This window comes from Euleptes europaea, chromosome 5, assembly GCF_029931775.1.
Source record: "Euleptes europaea isolate rEulEur1 chromosome 5, rEulEur1.hap1, whole genome shotgun sequence".
NCBI lineage: Eukaryota > Metazoa > Chordata > Lepidosauria > Squamata > Sphaerodactylidae > Euleptes > Euleptes europaea.
The window spans coordinates 29,490,462-29,509,842 of NC_079316.1; the positions used below are offsets into that span (position 1 = coordinate 29,490,462).

The 19,381-nt window shown below is 43.3% G+C and overlaps 1 protein-coding gene across 10 annotated transcripts in view; it reads right to left on the bottom strand.

The window, feature by feature from the left end:
• MBNL1 (muscleblind like splicing regulator 1) overlaps positions 1–19,381 on the bottom strand; it is a 204,671-nt gene that overhangs the window by 24,436 nt on the left and 160,854 nt on the right. For 6 of the 10 annotated variants that reach the window (XM_056850314.1, XM_056850306.1, XM_056850311.1 and 3 more), the window contains 4 exons: positions 14,518–14,718; positions 4,561–4,818; positions 1,308–1,361; positions 160–313 (listed from right to left, as the gene is read on the bottom strand). In XM_056850314.1, the coding sequence (XP_056706292.1) occupies positions 160–313; positions 1,308–1,361; positions 4,561–4,818; positions 14,518–14,718 (667 nt within the window). The remainder of the gene's footprint in view (positions 1–159; positions 314–1,307; positions 1,362–4,560; positions 4,819–14,517; positions 14,719–19,381) is intronic. The other 4 variants (XM_056850312.1, XM_056850313.1, XM_056850309.1 and 1 more) reach the window with 1 other exon arrangement.

Sequence of the window (19,381 nt, forward strand, 5' to 3'; positions counted from 1 at the left end):
CTGAGTCCTTCCCGGCTTGTGCGGGGCCACCCCCTATCAGACCTCCCTTTCCCCAACCCTGGCGCCTTCCAAGGGGCTTGGCTAAGATCTTGGCAATGCTTCCAAGTTCTTCTAGCCTCGTCTCTGCCTGGCCCGGGAGGACACTCAAAAGGCACTTACCTGGTGGGAGAAAGGCTGTATGCTGTTGCAACTGCATGTTTGCAAGAGCCTGCTGGTATTGGAAGATACCAGTATTAAAGACTGCAGTGGCACCGTTGGTTTTTTCAAGCGCAGGCCTCTTTGGTAACGGGGGAAGTACAGCTTGAGGAATTCCCTAATGGCAGGTGAGTGTAAGACATCCCAGGTTTTTTGGTGTTTGTTTGTTTTTTAAGAAAGGAGGGTGGGGAAGGGAAGGAGAGAGAAAGAGAGAGAAGAAACAGAAAAAAAAATCAGAAGAAGGTCCAACCGTCAGCGACCACCATCTTTCATCCTTTGAGCAAGCAAGCAGCGGAGCGGGCTTTACTTTTCAAAGAGAGGGCACGGTTGAAGCTTCATAGCAGAGTATGGCTTTTGCCTTCAAATAGGGCACTGTGGAGGTAACTGCGCTAGTGCTATGTGCCAGCCTAGTCCACTATTACAAAGCTTCAGGGCTGGCGGATTTGTTTTAGTAAGAAAGCAGCAATACCAGGGGAAGAAACACAACCAAGAAGGCTGCACTGCTAGCTCCGTGAGGATTGACAAGTGAGAGCCATGTGACAGAGAAATCTTACAGAGTGAGCGAAACAGGTTAAGACTGTTATTAAATTGATATTTCCCACTTCCCCCAAAGTCTAACTACACATGCAAAAATTAAAATAAAAAATAAAATAAAATGTACCACACCATGCTGGTACTTTTAACATTGCATTACAAATGTTAAATCTACATTAAGAATATTGTTAAGCCATGCCAACCAAACAGATACAAATATATATATAATATATATTATACACATTTTTAAATCTTTTTTTTTTTTTTGGAAGGAAAAAAAAACACAAACTCCCCAACTTACTTCATTTAGAAACTTCTACAAGGTTGTCAAACTGAATGTGGAGTCCTACATCTTAGGGACATTAGTTAGGAAATAAAATGTCTCTGTTTTTTGGTTTTTTTTTTAACTTTGCAATCTCCCTGTTAACTGGATCAGGAAACCACACTCAGTTTTCCATCGAACTTACATTACGTTATAACAGGAAAATAAGGAATATTTACTTCAATAATTTAATTTTAATTTTTTTGTATCTACAATAAAGCTACATGCCAAGCTAAAAGGTGAAAGGTCATAGTACCAGGTCAAAGGTTGCCTCGAGGGGTCGCTTCAGTGATTTGACAGCCGACTGAGTCTTAATTAGCAGGCAGCGAGCACATGATGGCAATGGGCCAGTGGGGTTCAAGCGCATTAACATAAACAGCAAGCAGAGGTGCATCATGGGGGCAGCAGTGCATTTTTGGGTAGGTGAGAAAAAAACAAATAAAAAACAAATCATCGGAATGCCATATACAACAAATAACAAGACTAAGCATGCACAATAAAGGCACTACTGAGTTGTTATTGTGAGGGTACACCTCTATGTAGTTAATTACAAACAAGATACTCTAACAGGGAAGGGTGGGGGGAAGAGTGAAAGAAGGAGAACGGGTGAGAAAGAGAGTCAGCCTTCTGCATTTCTGCTCAAGTATCTATAAACACAGAAGAAGGCCCCTCTCGCATTGTCCAGTACTGTGTGCTATGACTATCACATAACAATGTTTCACATGAGGTAGTATTTTAATGGTCAAATCATGTAGGTTATGTAAAATAAAAATATAGGACAACATTAACAGCTAAGCAAAGAACAAGGAAGGGACCCATTAAAATAGCCATTTGTTAACATCCCCACCATCACATTTTAAACAGCGCCTTCACTCCCTGATACTTCCCAGCATGCTCCAGTTTTGCTACTCCGTGCCACCATCAACTTCCCAGTTGTGCGGTTATTCATCATACCACCATAACATTGAATGAGAAACATAAAGAATGATTTAAACTCAGTTCATGTTATGGCCTATTTGACGGGCTCTGCTCCTAAGTAGTTCCAGATATGATTCTCTCTTTCAGTAACATCTTGGGTGTCGCCTCTTACATGGAAAGAAGGCCTTAGACTTCATAATGTAGGTATAATAGTAACAGGTCTAAAGACAAGAACACGAATCTGCCTTCTCCTGAGTTGGACCAGTGGTCGATCAAGGTGCCTATTGTCTACTGCGACCGGCAGCAGCTATCCAAAGATTCAGGTAGAGGGCTTCCATGCCACCTGAGTCTTTTCACTCGTGATGTACGCTACACGGGCGTTGTACCACTTGAGCCAAAGCCCATTCTGACATAATTTGGTACGACCAGACACATGTTTGTCAGGATGCATCCACATAAGAGCACTTGGTTCACCTAGCTTTTGTCCTTCACTGTCACCTGTACTAACTTTTGCTCATCTGCCCTGGGTGTACGTTTTCTTCTTCTGGTTCAGGCTATGTGTCTATGTGTGTGGGGTCACATTAAATGTTGTCTATGAGCTATCCTACCTGTGCACCTATATGTGTGTGTGTAAAGTGCCATCAAGTGGCAGCCAATTTATGGCAACCCCTTATGGGGTATTCAAGGCAAGAGACTAACAGAGATGGTTTGCCAGTGCCTTCATCTGCAGAGCAACCCTGGTATTCCTTGGTGGTCTCCCATCCAATTACTAACCAGGGCTGACACTGCTTAGCTTCTGAGATCTGATGAGATCAGGCTATACCATACTGCCTTCCCTCCATGCACCTATGTACCCTAAGGTCAATTTGACCAAGAATCATGAAGTAGCCTGTTTCAGCTGCTGCTGAAATACATCAGCAGACAGCAACAAACAAGGTACATGGGTGCATAGCAGGAATGGCACAAACTTGTTATCTTAAAACAATAACACAGAAAAGGTTCTGATTGTGAAGCTGAAGAGGTGTTAAATTCCTAAGAAGTGAGACAGTGTCAGACTTCTGTCCAGACGAACCATGTAGGGCTGTTGAGTCGGTAAAAAACGAACCAAAAAATACCGAATAAATGCCATTTGTTAAATTTCTGGTTTGGGTTTACAAAATCAGCAAAATCTGGGAGGTTGGCAAAGCCAAATTTGCCTTTCCGCAGCTCCTGCAGGGGAATTTTTGCAGGTAAAGGTCCCAAATTTTCAGGGTAGCTAGAAGGGACTCTCCTTGCAAGAACCCCCAGGTTTGGTAAAGATTGGGTCAGGGAGTCCGGAGTTATGGGGTCTGGAAGGGGTTGCCCCCATCCTCCTCCTTTGAAATGCATTGGCAAAATGGCTGTGTTCAGAATCTTTAGTGTGATCTTTGCAATTTATCTTTGCAAAGTTCGCCCCGTACCTCCATAGAGATACAAGGTCGCCCCCCTTTCTTCATAGGAATGCATTAAAATGTTTGTATTGGTTTTAATGGAGGAAGGGGGCGACCCCTTCCAGTCCCCATAACTTTGGACCCCCTTCCAGACCCCATAACTTTGGGCCCCATGACCCAATCTTTACTAGACTTGGGGATTCTTGCAAGGAGAGTCCCTTCAAGCTACCCTGAAAATTTGCGACTCAATCTGCAAAAATGCCCCCCCCCAGGAGCTGTGGAAAGCCGCAAAATTGGTTTAATGGGTTTTAATGGCTGGATTTTTCGGGAATCCCGAATTTAAAGCCGAATTCCCACCTTTACTATAGGGGAATTTGGCATTTGGGTTTTCCCCGAGAAAAGGCCAATTAAACCTGAACCCGAATTTTCCAGAATTTTTTTTCTCAACAGCCCTACAACCATGCAAAGATTGGCAATTTTTCATTAGATAGCATATTTTGCACATGAAACAGACAGTGGAGCACAGGAAATTGCTCACTTCTGTAATCCTTATGTAGCAGATGATGTGAAAAAAAACTGCCCATTTGTCACCTTATCCTACAGGCATAAACATGCACGTCAAACACTATAAACACACATGAACACACGGAGCTGCCTTATAGTGAATCGGACCATTCGTCCATCAAGGTAATTACCATCAACTCAGGCTGGCAGCAGTTCTCTGGGGTCTCAGATTGAGGTCTTTCACATCACCTACCATCTGATCCTTTTAACTGGAGATGGTGGGAATTGAGCCTGGGCCCTTCTGCATACCAAGCAGATGTTCTACCACTGAGCCATGGCCCCTCCTAATCTATATGGATAGAGCATATCCAAATCTCTCTCTCTCTCTCTCTCTCTCTCTCTCTGTATTTTCAGGCACACAGCCAACACTCTGTACATCTACGCATATGCAGACACCCATGAGTAGTGTATACACAGATAGACTGTGATTTTGCACTGTGTACTTGAAACTACTTAACAGCAGATCTGGTTTCACATGCTTGGAAGCTTCTTTCTGGGAATGAGATACTTGAACAAACACATCTTCAGCAAGGAGAGTTAAAATGCCCAATGCTTTCTCTGTGGCTGACAATATTAATGCTTTTGCAACCTATGCATATATACGGATTCTGAACTCACCATGGCGGCTGCAGTAGCTGCTGCCTGAGCAGCTGCCGCTTGGTTGACCTGGTACTGGGCAGCTTTGATCTTAGCTTGCAGATGGGCAGGGGGGTGGAAATATTTGCACTTTTCCCTGGAGCATCTCCCTTTGATGTAATCCATGCAGACGGTCACTGTGTTGTCATTGGTATCAATCATTGCACTGTCGGCAGGGTGGGCGAACCGGCAATCGTTTTCTCCTCTGTTACAATTGCCACGCTGATACTCTCGACATACCTGCAGCAGCATTGAAGAGGCAAGCGAGTGTTATTTTTGAAGGAAGGAAATGGGACGGAAACAAAGTGGGGTTGGTGCGTGGGATGTGATGTGGATCATTTGTTTGCCAGGGATCTTAAGGAGAACTCAGACAGTTGCTTTTGCCCCACCATAAAGTTGATATCGAGTTATTCAAGGGCCTTTTGGATAGCCCAAAAGGCAATTAGATACTGTGCATTTTAAGACTTACTCACATTGCTAGACCACAACAAGAGACTTTACTGCTGCAAAGTAGCCCATTTGTTTCCTCTAGGCAGCAATCAGTCAAACTGTAGGGTTTGCTTGTTTTCCTTAAAGGGTGATGTCTATATCAAAGCATCACATTGGGTTTCTGGATAAGGATGATCTCTCTCTCTCTCTCTCTCTTTTTTTTTCTCTTTCTCTCTCTCTCTCTTTCTCTTTCTCTCTCTCTCTCTCTGTGTGTGTGTGTGTATGTGTGTATGGAGGGGGGGAGAAAGAGAGAGAAATCATCCTTATCCAGACTTATGTAGGTTCTTCCAAATTGAAAAGCTATTTCAAATTCAGTTAATCAATCTGTTTTATCTTCAGACAGAACAATATTTTAATATTTACTTTAGTCGCACAGAGCTGTGACAGTGATGCAGCACACATTAGTTACAATTATTAGCTCAGCTCTTCTATGATTTCACCACAGGAGGGCAGACAAATACACATAATACTTAGCAGTCTGGCTTCTGGATTTCCCCTCCATTCCTAGCTAGATCAAGTTCCTGTTTATAGGTTTTCACATTACCTTAATTTTTTTCTTTTAATATTAACACTGAAGCTTCAACCCTATACCCTTTCATCTCAATATTAAAAAATAAAGTGTGTGTAATACAAAACCCTCTTGTTCCGCATAAGACGTTAACCAATTCTGGATGTGAAAGTTGCCTTTATTTGCCATAGCTAGTAGCTGCTGATGGTCTTGTCCTCCAAGACTCTATCTAACCCCCTGGCTCTTTAAATAAAAGAGTAATGGGTGTTGTGCTTATTTAAAGAGGCAATGCCTGCCCAGGACTTAGAGCTAAGCTGCTTCCAGTGCAGTGACATTATGTGTCACAAGTCAGCCCACAATTTGCAAGTTCTCAGAAGTCACTGGAATCACCGTGTTATAAAATACTTTTTTATTTTATTTATTTAGATTTATATCCCGCCCCTCCCCCACTACAGCGGGGCTCAGGGTGGGTAACAACATCCATAAAATACAAATAATAAGATGGTATCCTAAGCTCCCTGCACAGCTGACTCATGAGAATAACAGACCCTCTGCAAAGTAAGTGTGGAGCAGGAATATGTTAATGGCAGACATTTTACGAGGCAAAATATACAATGTTGGTCACAAAAAACGATCAGTTGAGTTTTGTTCAGAAGCGATACTGGAAAGGTTTACCTTTGCCAGGGACTTGCCGTTAAGTGTGCGAGAAATCATTGTTACTTAGCCTCAGTTCCCATATATGGAATTGACGCGGAAGCCAAGCGGATTAGCAGTCTTGTCCAGGATACCCATCAGAAAGTCCACGGCCACATAGAAAAAGTGTAGTTTATTTTACAGTGCAGAAATATATACAGATACTCCTTTCACACTCTCCGCTCATAACATCCCGCATAGAACTGCGGTTTCACTTCATTATATACACCTGGTGGACGCAGCCACCAATCACAGTAGATATCCAATTATCCTGGTATTGCTACTGCATTGCATCAGCCACCTGGCTCTAACTGGATCAGGCCTGCTTTCTCTAGCTCCCCAGGTACTTTCCAGGCTGATTACATCATCCTTAGATCTCACTGATCTATCCTGCACCTGTCAAACTATCTGACAGACTTGTAATCTTGACACTCCTTCTCAAGGATTTCAGATTAGTTTGATTAGTTTCATGAATCTATTGCAATCCACAATTTTTGTAAATAGATCTGCCACATTACCAGCACTGGCACACTTTACAATACATACCAAGCCTTTGTTCACAGCTTCAATTACATTGACATATCTTATTCTTATATGCTTATTTCTGCCTTTAAAGTTTTGCTCAGTCGCAAGTTGTAGCGCTGATTGACTATCAGTATACACCTTTACTGGTAATTGTACAGACACATTGAGTTCCTTCATGAGATAGACAAACCATTCCACCTGATTTATACATTCACTCACAGCACTATATTCTGCTTCACATGAACTCATGGCTACAAACGACTGTTTTACAGATTTCCAATGTATGGGTGCTTCACCAAAATACAACACATACCCGGTCGTTGATTTCGCGTTCCCCTGATCTGACCATGATGCATCTGCATACGCAGTCAGTTCCCCATTACATGCATTCAAGCATAACTGGTTGTTTACAGATCCCTTCAGGTATTTGAGTACACGCTTAGCTGCTTTCCAGTCACTCTGCTTTGGTGACATATTTTTCCTGCTCAGGCAATGTACCGCCTGATATATGTCTGGGCGTGTCCAACAAGCAAGATATAACAAACTTCCTATCAGGGACTGATACAGAGATTTGTCACACTCTTCTTGTTCCTGAGACTCTTCACATAAATAACCTGTGATCATTTGGGTTTCAGCTGCATGAGCATCAAGCATGCTAAACCTTTCCAGCAACTGTTTTATTTTTTCTGTTTGAGACAAGTAAAAAACACCTTTACTGTCTCTGTTTATTTTTACCCCTGGAATCACATCCAGGTGCAGCCAATTTACAAACTGCCACCTGTCAGATTAGAGTGAGAAACCTTGAGCTATTGGCTTGCTTCCAGTTCAGTCTTCCTTGCTCTGAACCACAATAGCTTTTCTCTTTCATTGTCAGCTACAATTCTTTCATAGCTACCAGGTTCACCATCATCCATACTGTAAACATGATCACAATCTTCAAAACCATATCTTGATGGAGGTACTCCTTTATTACTTCTGTCTGACCGTCTGACTACCGTGCCACTAGACTCCCCTCCTTCTGGAGTCTCAACCTTTACTGTTTCCCTGCTTGCAACAACTTCAGGAAAAACACTTTCATCTGCCTCTGGCTGTCCATTAGCCGGCAATAAAACTTCTTCAGAAACCTTCTCAGTACCATGTAAGCGTGGCCAATTAAAAGATTCTCCGAAATTCGCAGATTTGCTAAAAGACACCTGGTTCTGATCATTAGCAAAGCGATAAGATTTTGCTGCATTCTGATATCCCAGAAAAATCAGCGGTTTGGATTTCTTGCCACCTGCTCTGCGGTTCTTTAAAGGTATATCCACCCAAGCCTTTGTACCAAACACTCTTAAATGCTTTAAAGAGGGATTTCTATTGTACAATGCCTTATAGGAAATATTGTTAATGCTGGAGGTCCAAAGTCTATTAATCAAATAACAAGCCACCTTGATGCCTTCCCCCCAGAACCTGGGTTTTAGATTAGCATCCTCTATCAAAGCTTGCAACATTGACTTTAGATAACCAATCCTCCTCTCAGCCACACCGTTCTCCTGAGGAACACAGGGATTAGCCAATCTGTACTCAATTCCCTTGCTTTCTAACCACTGGGTAAATGCACTAGAGACAAATTCACCGCCTCTGTCAGATTGTATACTGGATACCTTGAGGTCTAGCTGCCTTTCCACCCTTTTAATCCAATACTTGATGGTTTGACATGCCTCACTTTTCTGCTTCAGCAGATACACCCAGCCATAACGAGAGAAATCATCCACAATACATAAAGCGTACCGGTTCTTAGACACACTCTCAGGAAATGGACCACAGAGATCTAAATGAGCAATTTGTAGAGGTCTGGTTGCCACCCTTTGGCTTACCTTAGCCACTGGACTACGTCTGCTTTTAACAGATTTGCAGACAGTGCAATCTAGGAAAGAATTACACCCATTCAACTTAATGTCATCCTTCCCTAACACACTCAGGGTCTTCTTTAGAATGGAAAAGGAGGCGTGGCCAAAACGCCTATGTAGAAGGTGTATGCACTCATTATGTGGATTTTTATTCACAGACTCCACTACCATAGAAGTTTCTCCTGTCTTTCTATGCACCACATAGACATCCTTTTGCAAGTGCCCTTCTAACATTACAACCTCCCCCTGGCTTATCTGGCAGGTGTTTCCTTCAAACTGCACCTTAAAACCAGTCTTAGCCAGCACAGAAACACTTAGCAAACTATGCTGTAACTCAGGCACACAAAGTACATTTTGAAACTTATGATTTAACTCTGGGAAAAACACCTCCCCTTCAGAGTGTACCTTTAAGTGTCTCCCATCTGCTAGACTTGCATAAGACTTAGCAGACTGCTTTTGGTTAACCAACATGGAAGCTTTGTTAACAAAACATGTACTTGCCCCACTGTCCAAGAGCCAAATGTTCTCTTTGTCTCCAGCCTCTGCCAGCACAACAGCAGTGTAAGTTCCATTCACTGACTGTCTCTTTGGTTGCTTATTCCTGGCCAACTGGGGACAATGTCTTTTCAAATGTTGTGAGGACCCACAAAGAAAACACTTTTTGACAAACATCACGCATTCCTCATCTTGCTTGTAGCTCCTACTCTGCCTTCCGTCGCCTCCCCTCTGCTGCTGCCACTGGCTCTGCGCTGAGTAGACCTCTTGCCCTTTTCGGGGTTGTCTAAACAGCTCGGCTGCAGTCCTCGGCGTAGACTCTATCCACTCTCTCTGCCTGGGATGAAAAACGCGCTGGGGGGCTGAGGTCTCGGCAGACGGGCGATTCGTTGATTTAACCTCGGGGGTGTATCTCAGCTGGGCTGCTGTCTTCTGCTTACGTCCTTCCTCCCGTCGTTCCTCTTCTTCCAGAATTCGTCCAGTCAAGTATTCATAGGTTAATTGCCCTGCTGCCAGGCTCTCCAGCGAGGTTACTAAAACATCAAAGCTCGCATCCAGAGAATTCAAAAGCAAATACACCCGGTCCTCCGTAGATATAACTTTTCCCCTCAACTCCAGCTGTCTAAACAACTCTGCAAGGGTCTTCAAGTGGGCTGCGGCCGGCGTGTGCAGTGATTTATGGCATCTATAAAGACGCCTCATTAGTGCTAGCAGCGTGCCAGCTGAGTCCCGGAGATACACTGCTCGCAGACTATCCCATGCCAACTTTGCATGCTCTTTTCCAACAACATAAATAAGCTGGTCATCTCCCACCGTCAAGGTGATATTGGCAAGGGCTTTTATGTCCTTGGCAATCTCGGCTGCTGTAGTAGGGAGTCTTTCCACAGCATCCCATAAACCTTCCCTTTTCAGATATTGCTCCAACCTCACAGACCAAACGTGGTAATTCTCTGAGGTGAGTTTATCCACTGGGATAAAAGATTGTTGTGCCATTACTCACACACAGCTGTTACTTCTCTAGTAGCTTCTGAAAATCCTGGACTCTGCTTAACTACCACCACACATAAAACCTGCGCAGTGTAGCAAAAACACTCATGTAACGTAGAGGAGCTGGGCCCAGAGCCCTGACGCGGAAGCCAAGCGGATTAGCAGTCTTGTCCAGGATACCCATCAGAAAGTCCACGGCCACATAGAAAAAGTGTAGTTTATTTGTACAGTGCAGAAATATATACAGATACTCCTTTCACACTCTCCGCTCATAACATCCCGCATAGAACTGCGGTTTCACTTCATTATATACACCTGGTGGACGCAGCCACCAATCACAGTAGATATCCAATTATCCTGGTATTGCTACTGCATTGCATCAGCCACCTGGCTCTAACTGGATCAGGCCAGCTTTCTCTAGCTCCCCAGGTACTTTCCAGGCTGATTACATCATCCTTAGATCTCACTGATCTATCCTGCACCTGTCAAACTATCTGACAGACTTGTAATCTTGACAGGAATGGGGGGGAAAAACTAGTGACCAACCTCACAGGATGGTTGTGAAGGTGAATAAAGACTGTAAAGCTGGCTATACATTTCAAACGAGGTATAAAATTAGCATCATTATGGGGCGAGGGAGGGATGGGAAACAAATCAGATTCCAGAAGAATAGCTGCTTCTGTTTATAGCGGGAAGAGTTTTAGGACTGCCAAAAAAAAAAAAAAAAAACATTGACTCATCATCAAAATAAAAGTTTTGAAAGGCTGGAATTGCCTGGCTAAAATAATAATAATAAAAAAACAGTGCCAATTTACACTAACAAACCTGCTAGGAGAACAACAACAAAAAAGTTTGGTTAACTTGTCGGCGGACAAGAGTTTGTCTCCAGGAGAAAAGTTTGTCACCAGGAGCAACATCACAGCAGTCTCTGTGACATCCTATTTTCCCCATTTAACGTGCAGCCCAGCAGGAATCCCCCCCTTTTTTATTTTAAAGAACAGATTCCCTGAACTTGGCAAAACAAACAGCAGCAGATCGAAAATTGCCCAATTAGTCTGAAAAAGAAAACCTCCTCTGGCCATTTCTCGTTTCCTTGCTGCGCTTCCCCCCGTTCTAATCGATACCGCTGCCATTCTGCAGGCCCCGCTCTGAGCTTCTGCTCTCTCGGCATCCAATCAGGGGACGCCTGCCAAGGTCAAGCTTTTCAAGGGCAACTTGCCATGGAAAATGGGGCTAAGCTGGCGGAAAGTGGAAAAGGCATCACCACCACCCAAGACTATTCTGAAAGTTTCTTGAGTGGGAAGAATAAGGAAGGAAATAACGAGGAAATAAGTCAAAGGTTAAGAAATACCATGGAGTACATTTACAGCTTCTGAGAAGCTGTTTCTCCTATTCCTCCCCATTTTGTCCATGTCGTGCTTTGGGTGCCAATACATCGCACAACTCATGCTGGATTTACTGGCATAAATAAACGTCTGACTAGGATCTGTGAGACCTAGTTCAAATCCCTGCTCTGCCACCGAAGCTTGCCGGGTGATTCTTAGCCTAACCTACCTTACAGGTTGTGAAGACAAAATAGAAGAGATACTTTAAGCTGCTTTGGGTCCTGTTGGGGCGGGGGGCATAAATAAATAAGGGAAGTAATATAGCCTATGTAAGGTCAAATCCAGTTTCTGTTTAGTTAAGGGGCAGATGCGGCAAGGCAGTCTGGAACGGAGTCAACATATCACCCAGTCCTGTGAGCAAACCTGATTTGGCAGTTTTGAAGGAAACACGAAGCTGCCTTATATTCAAGTCAGGCTGCTAATCTGCCAAGGTGAGCGCTGTCTGCTGTAATTTGCAGTGGCTTTCAAGGGCCTTTCACATCACCAATTACCTGACCTTTTTAACTGGGGGATGCTGGGGATCAAATCTGTGATGTTCTGCAGGCTGAGCGGATGATCAGCCAGTGAGCTGCAGCCCCAGGTATCACCTGACCCACTCTGGTTATGAAGCTTCCTTGCTGGAGAGCCAGCGTGGTGTGGTGGTTAAGAGCGGTGGACTCTAATCTGGAGAACCGGGTTTGATTCCCCACTCCTTCAAATGAGCAACAAACTCTAATCTGGAAAACTGAGTTGGTTTCCCCATTCCTACATATGAAGCCAGCTGGGTGACCTTGGGCTAGTCACAGTTCTCTTCGAGCTCTCTCCGCCTCATCTACCTCACAAGGTGTCTGTTGCGGGGGAGGAAGGGAAGGAGATTGTAAACCGGTTTGATACTACTTAAAAGGTAGAGAAAATTGGCATGTAAAAACCAACTTCTTTGGCCAGGGTGGGTCTTAACTATGTAGAATCTCTAATGGGTTTTAGCTTCAGAACCTGTTTTAGGCTCAACGTCTGACATTTAAATTGTACAGGCTTTTTAATTGTGGAAAAAATAATTAATGTGATTCTGATTTAGCCTCCTGCTCCACATGCTTTGGTCAGCGAGCATAAAGCTATGATCTTATGCTTGGGCATAGGGAAATGAAATAGTGCAGCTTCCTGAAAAGACTCGGCCCTTCCATTTCCCTGTGCAACTAGCCAATTTCTCTTTCACATTTCACAAGTAATAAGGTGCTATTTTAGAGGTTTCCTTATGGGGATTTCAAGGAATAGAAAGCTTTTTCACACAAGCGGTTTTTGTAAAATCATGGTCTCTCTGAGGGCTGCTTTGTGTGCGTTTTTTCTAAAAAAAATTCTGTTTGTACACTTTATCTTCCTGAGTAAAAAAAAAAAAAAAAACTGGCACAAGTGTGTGGTTACAGCTGTACATATTACTCAGAACTTGTAAAGTTCAAAGAAGGAAATGACGAGTCAGTGCACATTTGTGAGAGAAGGAACTGGAACAAAACAATGTGTCACCATCACTGTGGCCCTATGTAAAAAGATTTTCAGTTGGTGAGAAAGGAAGGAGGGATCGCCTTCAAATGCCCAAAAGGCTATGCTAAGGCTGGCACGGACAAAAGACATGTAGGATGAGCAGTGCATTAAGGAGAGGAATTAAAAAAGATTGTGTTAAACAGCTGGCTGGATCCAACCCAATGTTTGCATGGTTCTTCTCTATAATCATGTCTGAATACCTTAACTATGGTTAAGGATGTAAAGCCACTGCTTGTGGACTTGTGCAACCTACCGTTTGCATTAACTGTGTTTCAGGACAGCTTTACATCTGTTTTCATGCAACCAGGGTTTTCCTACAGGGTCTTATATGGGTCTGACCGGTATTTCGTACATGGCCCCCAGGCACAAAGCTTAGCTTGGTAAAATAAACTCTGCTTAACTCTGTTAAGGTTCTTAATCAGGGTTAAGACAACCAACCACAATGAGCGCTAACCACGGTTATGCATTATGTCTGCATCAGGTCTGTGTCTTAACTTTACATTTTAAAGACAGAAAATGTTCAGCTCAGATGCCATGAAGACCAGCGTGAAGCATTTGTGACTCAGTTGAGTTCCATACCAAGCTACAGCACAAAGTTGGCTTAGAGCCCATTTTAACATTGATGTGATAAGCTGCTGAAAACCCCTGTCAAGCATACTCAGATAAGGAGCTGTTCAGGGCAAAGGAGAATAATTGCGAGAGCAAAACAACATTTGTTAGGAGTGTAGCAAAAGCTGATAAATAACAAATATGAGACCTCGGCTAGAAACGAGCATGGCAGGGAAATGAGAGAGGCTGTGATGATTGTTTCTTAACCAGCTTTGACGGCAGTTAACGAGCTAACGAAATTCGATTCATAGCACTGGGATGCAATTTTGCTTACTGTAATTGCTGTCAGAGGAATTCTATATATCTGTCCAGCCAGGAACTCCTGACTTGCATGGTGGATCATAAATGTCCCCATTTGACTGATGGAATACTTGGGAGCAATGATAGAGCCAGGTGAGGAGCATGAAGCAATTTGCACACTAAAATGTTATGAGACGTGGATAATATCATCCTCCAAAGAGCTGGATGGGCATCCAGCATTACTGTGCAATCTGCCCTTGGATAAACACAGTTTTGCCATTCACGTGGCGATTTGTGGACAGAAAGCTACATGAAGAACACAAAACATTTCAGAGAGTCAAAAGATCGCATGAGGACGCTTAACTTCATCTACTGCTCATGAAGATCATTACTCTTTTTGTGTAGTTATAGAGATCAATATGTCCCTTTTCAATAATTAGTGAGGGGTACATTATTACATTACCTTTGTGTTTCTGAATGGCATAACAACCACACTTTGGGGAGGGATCACATTTAAGCGGTATTACCATTTTGCTTAGGAAATTAGCAATGCAGATCTGGGTACTAGAAGAAGTTTTTTAAAAAATAAAGTCGTATTTCCTACCTCGAGTCTGTCTGTCCTCATTAGCTTTTGGGCTGCTGCAGCAGCGGCAGCAGGAACCGGCACGCCAGGATTCCCTGCAACCAGCATGGGTGCTGTTGGCAGGATCTCTGCTGGAACTAAGCCAGGGGAGACAGGCCCCAAGTAGGGATTAAAGGCTGTTGAAGCATTGGTGGCTAAGCTTGGTGCAACTGAAAACATTGGCTGTAAAAAAATAGGGAAGAAGACACGCAAATATTAGTCAGCACTTTTTGTTCATGACGTTTTACATACTAAGCCAGCTGATAGTTTCCCCCTCCCATCTGCAACAATAAAGTTTGCTATTCTTCATTTAGGCAGGATGACAATTGTTCATCTAACTAGTATTGCCTTCTGTGTAATGTTTCACCATTACTGATACTATATTCATCAACGACAGTGTGTTGTCTATTCAAAATGTAGACATCAATCATTCCCTGGCCAACAGGCCTACGGTGTGCATTAATATGCGCTGCCAAGAGGTATAGGCAGGACAGTCATGCCCCATGAAGTTGTTGGCCATTGTACAGGCGCTGCACTGCAGCACCTGGCACTGCCTAGGCAGTCAACACTGCCCTTGTTGTCTGCTGCCCAATGACCTCCACGGTACATGCATGAGCTTTGACCCCAACGTTCAGCAGGGAACCCCTGATGGTACCAGTGAGAAGTGTATTGTCTATGAATAGTGCAGGGTCTGTAACAGAAGCTGATCCAATGGGCAATGCCAGGACTAGGTGGTATCAATATGAAGTCACCCCTGTATCATATCATCACTGTTTTTAGAAGGGATTCACGTCCCCTCTCAGACATCTATGTCACAAAAGCAAGAAGTAATCTATATGCCAATAAAGGTCGATTGATTGATTGATTGATTGATTGCAAGAAGTAATCAGGCTGACGTGGCCTTGCCACTTATTATTCTATCATAAGCACACCTTAGAACAACTTTGTTGTATTATCATGGTGATCGATCTCAAAAGCTGCCAAACCTCTCTGTCTCGTTCCCCATGCCGACCATTAGAACATAATAGCTTTGAAGCAAGGTCTTTAAAAAAAATCATGATATTTTCTCCTACAAAATTCAGACGACAGATTTACGGCTGTATGAGATTTGGGGGAGCGATGATTGAATCTCCCAATAGCTTAAATTTTATTTAAAGCAGTCTTGGGGACTCTGAAATCAGGCTAGGACTGTTCTTTTCCTCATCTAAGTATACTCACTGAAGCTTTTAGACCTATTGCAGAAAACAAAGACATATATCTTTTCTATCTTCCCCTGTATGTGGTTAATGGTACATTTTGGAGGGGGTTGTATTAGATACTCTACAAAAGAAAAGGGTTAAGTTGTCCCTTCTCTAACACAGGTGTAATTCTTCTCCATAGTGCATCCGTCATCTAGATTACTTTCCGCTGCAATCTACTACTAGTACTATTAACACTTATTATGGGGGTGTTATCAAGGATTTCTAACCTGTTTTAAAGTACAGACAACAATGGATCACCAGTGTCATTTCTGATTTGGCTCCTACTGGAAAATAACTATGAAATATCAGTACTATTATATAATTTAATTGTACAATGGACTTAGGACACAGGACTTAGCACTCTTTAAAATGCCTTAATAGTAAATATTATTCAATAATAACCATGGTCACTTCTAAAGTATATAAAATCACTGAGCACTGCATGAAGGTAAAAAATAAAAAGTAAAACATTGACTTGTACTGGAATAATACTGAAACATCTTGAGTAACCATTGAACATATGAAGTTGCCTTATACTAAATCAGGTCTTGGTCTGACCCTGTTTTGTCTACTCTGACTTGCAAAAGTTCTCCAACGCTTCTGGTAGGCAGACAGAGATCTTTCCCTGCCCTGAGATTCTTTTAGCTATAAATGTCCAGGATTGAAGTTGGGAAACCGCATGCTCTTCTATTTCACTGTGGTCCTTTCTCATTATCACTTGAGGTAGTTTAATCAAGTTGTGAATGCTGCCCGCACACACACAAAAAATGTGTCATCAGATCTGGACATTTGAGAATTGCTTGGAAGGGAGCAAACAGGTTATTTTGTATAACCTTCTCAATGGAAGATAACTACAGGCTATATAGGAAACCTGAGCCACTTACTCCCATGAGAAGGAAGCAAAGGATTTTGTGATAATCCCCACCCCAGGGTACATTTTACACTTTTAATAATTATCACTAAGAAGCAAAATCCTTTATAATCTTAATCTACCTCCTTCCACGCATTAGTTGTCTCCCTCCCACCCAGCACATATACTATACAGACAGCAGGAAGGGCCATTACTGAAAAATCTTCATGATCCCTAGATCAGGTTAGATGTGTGACAGGAAAGTGGCTCACAATTACAGCATAAGCATCCAACAAGAACCACTGTATTCAAATATTTTACAGAAAAAAAATTAAATAAGGGCAGCTACTCCATTCATTCTCCATTTTGGGCTTCTAGTGAAGATTGGACAAATCAACTGATGACGTACTTTTTAAAGAGTTAGATGAAACACAGTAATCAAATAAAACAAGTATGGTGCCTGTGAGGGACTGCGGGGGAGGGAAGCCAGAAGGCAGGCTCTTCTTTCTGCACTGCCTCTTTTTTTCCTCCGTGACTGTAGCTGCCCCTTTAAGGGTCCTGACAAGGCTCCTCCCTGCCCCGTTTATTCTTTGAACTTCCTGTAGGCGTCTACAGGAATCTGAGTCCTGACTCTGGCAATGGCCAGCCGTCACCTGACACAGGTAAAGGCAGAGCCACCAAGATGCAGGACCAGTGCGAGCCTCTCTGTAGCTGGCCCCACTGTGGCTCCGGTCCCACTGTCTGGGGACTTCAGGTGGTGATCTTTCTCCCCCACCCCATTTCCAGTTGATTCTAGTTCTTTTTCTTCTCCCTCCATCCTAGGGTTGCCAGGTCCCTCTTCACCACCAGCGGGAGGTTTCTGGGGCAGAGCCTGAGGAGGGCGGGGTTTGGGGAGGGGAGGGACTTCAATGTCATAGAGTCCAATTGCCAAAGTGGCCCTTTTCTCCAGGTGAACTGATCTCTATCGGCTGGAGATCAGTTGTAATAGCAGGAGATCTCCAGCTAGTACCTGGAAGTTGACAACTCTACTCCACCCCATCCCACACTGTGATGGCTGGCTGGTTGCTTTCTTCTTCAGGTGGATTGAGACCATGTAATGCAGTATGAGCCAGTACAGTTAGAGAACTGGACTAGTATCTGAGGCTCCAGTTTGAATCTGCACTCTGCCATGGTAACATTGTAGAGGGGAGGATACCGTTGTTCTCTGGTTTGGGTTCCCATTGTGGAGAATGCTGGGAACAAATATCTAAATAAGTAACAATAAATGAGGCAGCAATGGCCAGTTCTAATTCTACCTATCTTTGCTCCCCCTGCTCCAGATGACTAGTCAGCCATATTTTTCTGCGTATTGCCTGTCTTCCACAAATCGCCTGTTCTTTATAGCGACACCATTGACTTAAATGGAATTAGAAGGATGTGGACTCTGCTTAGGATTGCACTGTCAAGTTTGTATGGTTACAGCAATCCTAATGATGGCATAGCGTAAAGAAGTTGTGGGATCAGGCAGCCTGTGAATAATAACAATACTTAGCACTTTTGTTTTGTTTTGACGTATGTATTGGAACAAACCTGTAATGTAGTCAATGTGATTGTCCAGTATGGAGCTGAAAAAGGGAGCCGCTTAGCTAAGAATACCTAATGACTTTATGGAGAGAGCAACCATTTTAGGGATTTACTGGTTTAAATCTCCTCCCTTCCATGACACTTGGTGGGTGACCTTGGGCCAGTCTCTTTTTCTCAGCCTAATTGGCAACACAAGGTTGCTGGGAGGATAAAAATGGAAGAGGGGAGACTGATGGAGACTGCCCAGAGTTCCTTGGACAAAGGTAGGGTTGCCAGCTCCGGGTTGGAAAATACCTGGAGATTTTGGGGGTGGAGCCTGAGGAGGGTGGGGTTCAGCGAGGGGAGGGATTTCAGTGGGTTATAATGCCATAGAGTCCACCTTCCAAAGCAGTCATTTTCTCCAGATCTCCAGACATCACCTGGAGGTTGGCAACCCTAAACAAAGGGCAGGATGAAAATGTATTAAACCAACAGACAAATAAATAAACTTCCACTAAATAACCAACCTCTGCTAATGGCATGAATGTGTTTTGAACGGTGGCAGACCTAAAAGATGTCACTTGTCCGTATAAGTTGAAAGGCTTATACGAAGGCCTTCCTCTCTTCTGGGGAACATTTAATGATATTTTAAGCAACCTTTCCCTGTTGTCTGTAGTCAGATGGATGGAGCATGAGCAAGAAAGTTACCGAGCTATTAGACCACAGAGACAGAAATAAGAACTCATTCATTCCGGTTCCAATGGCTGCTGAGTCATTGTGTGTTTAGTGGCCAAGTCACTGGTTAAAATTCATGTCCTTGACTCCTGAATAGTGCAGTATCATCCTGCTTCAGTTTGTACAAATCTTGCAAGAGCATGAAGGATATCTTTATTCTGGTACCTCTACTGTGAACCAGACAGAAAAAGCTTCAATGGGTCTCCTTAACGTCTTAAGCTGGGGAGAGTGAGGAGGCACGCATTAACCAAATGGATTTTTCTTAAATATTCTGTAAATTCCCCTTTCCCCAAGATCTAATTAGGTTTAGTGCACAACTGAGATGTATATTCTTCTTGGAAGGGAATGGGTACAGCCCCTCTGTGTACAAAATCCTATAGCCAGGGACTCAGCCAAGTTGTCCTTCCCCTTGCTTCCACAGCCTTAGAACAACAGCTTGTTAAGAAGTTGTCTCATTTTGGGTTTAAAAAGTAAAGCA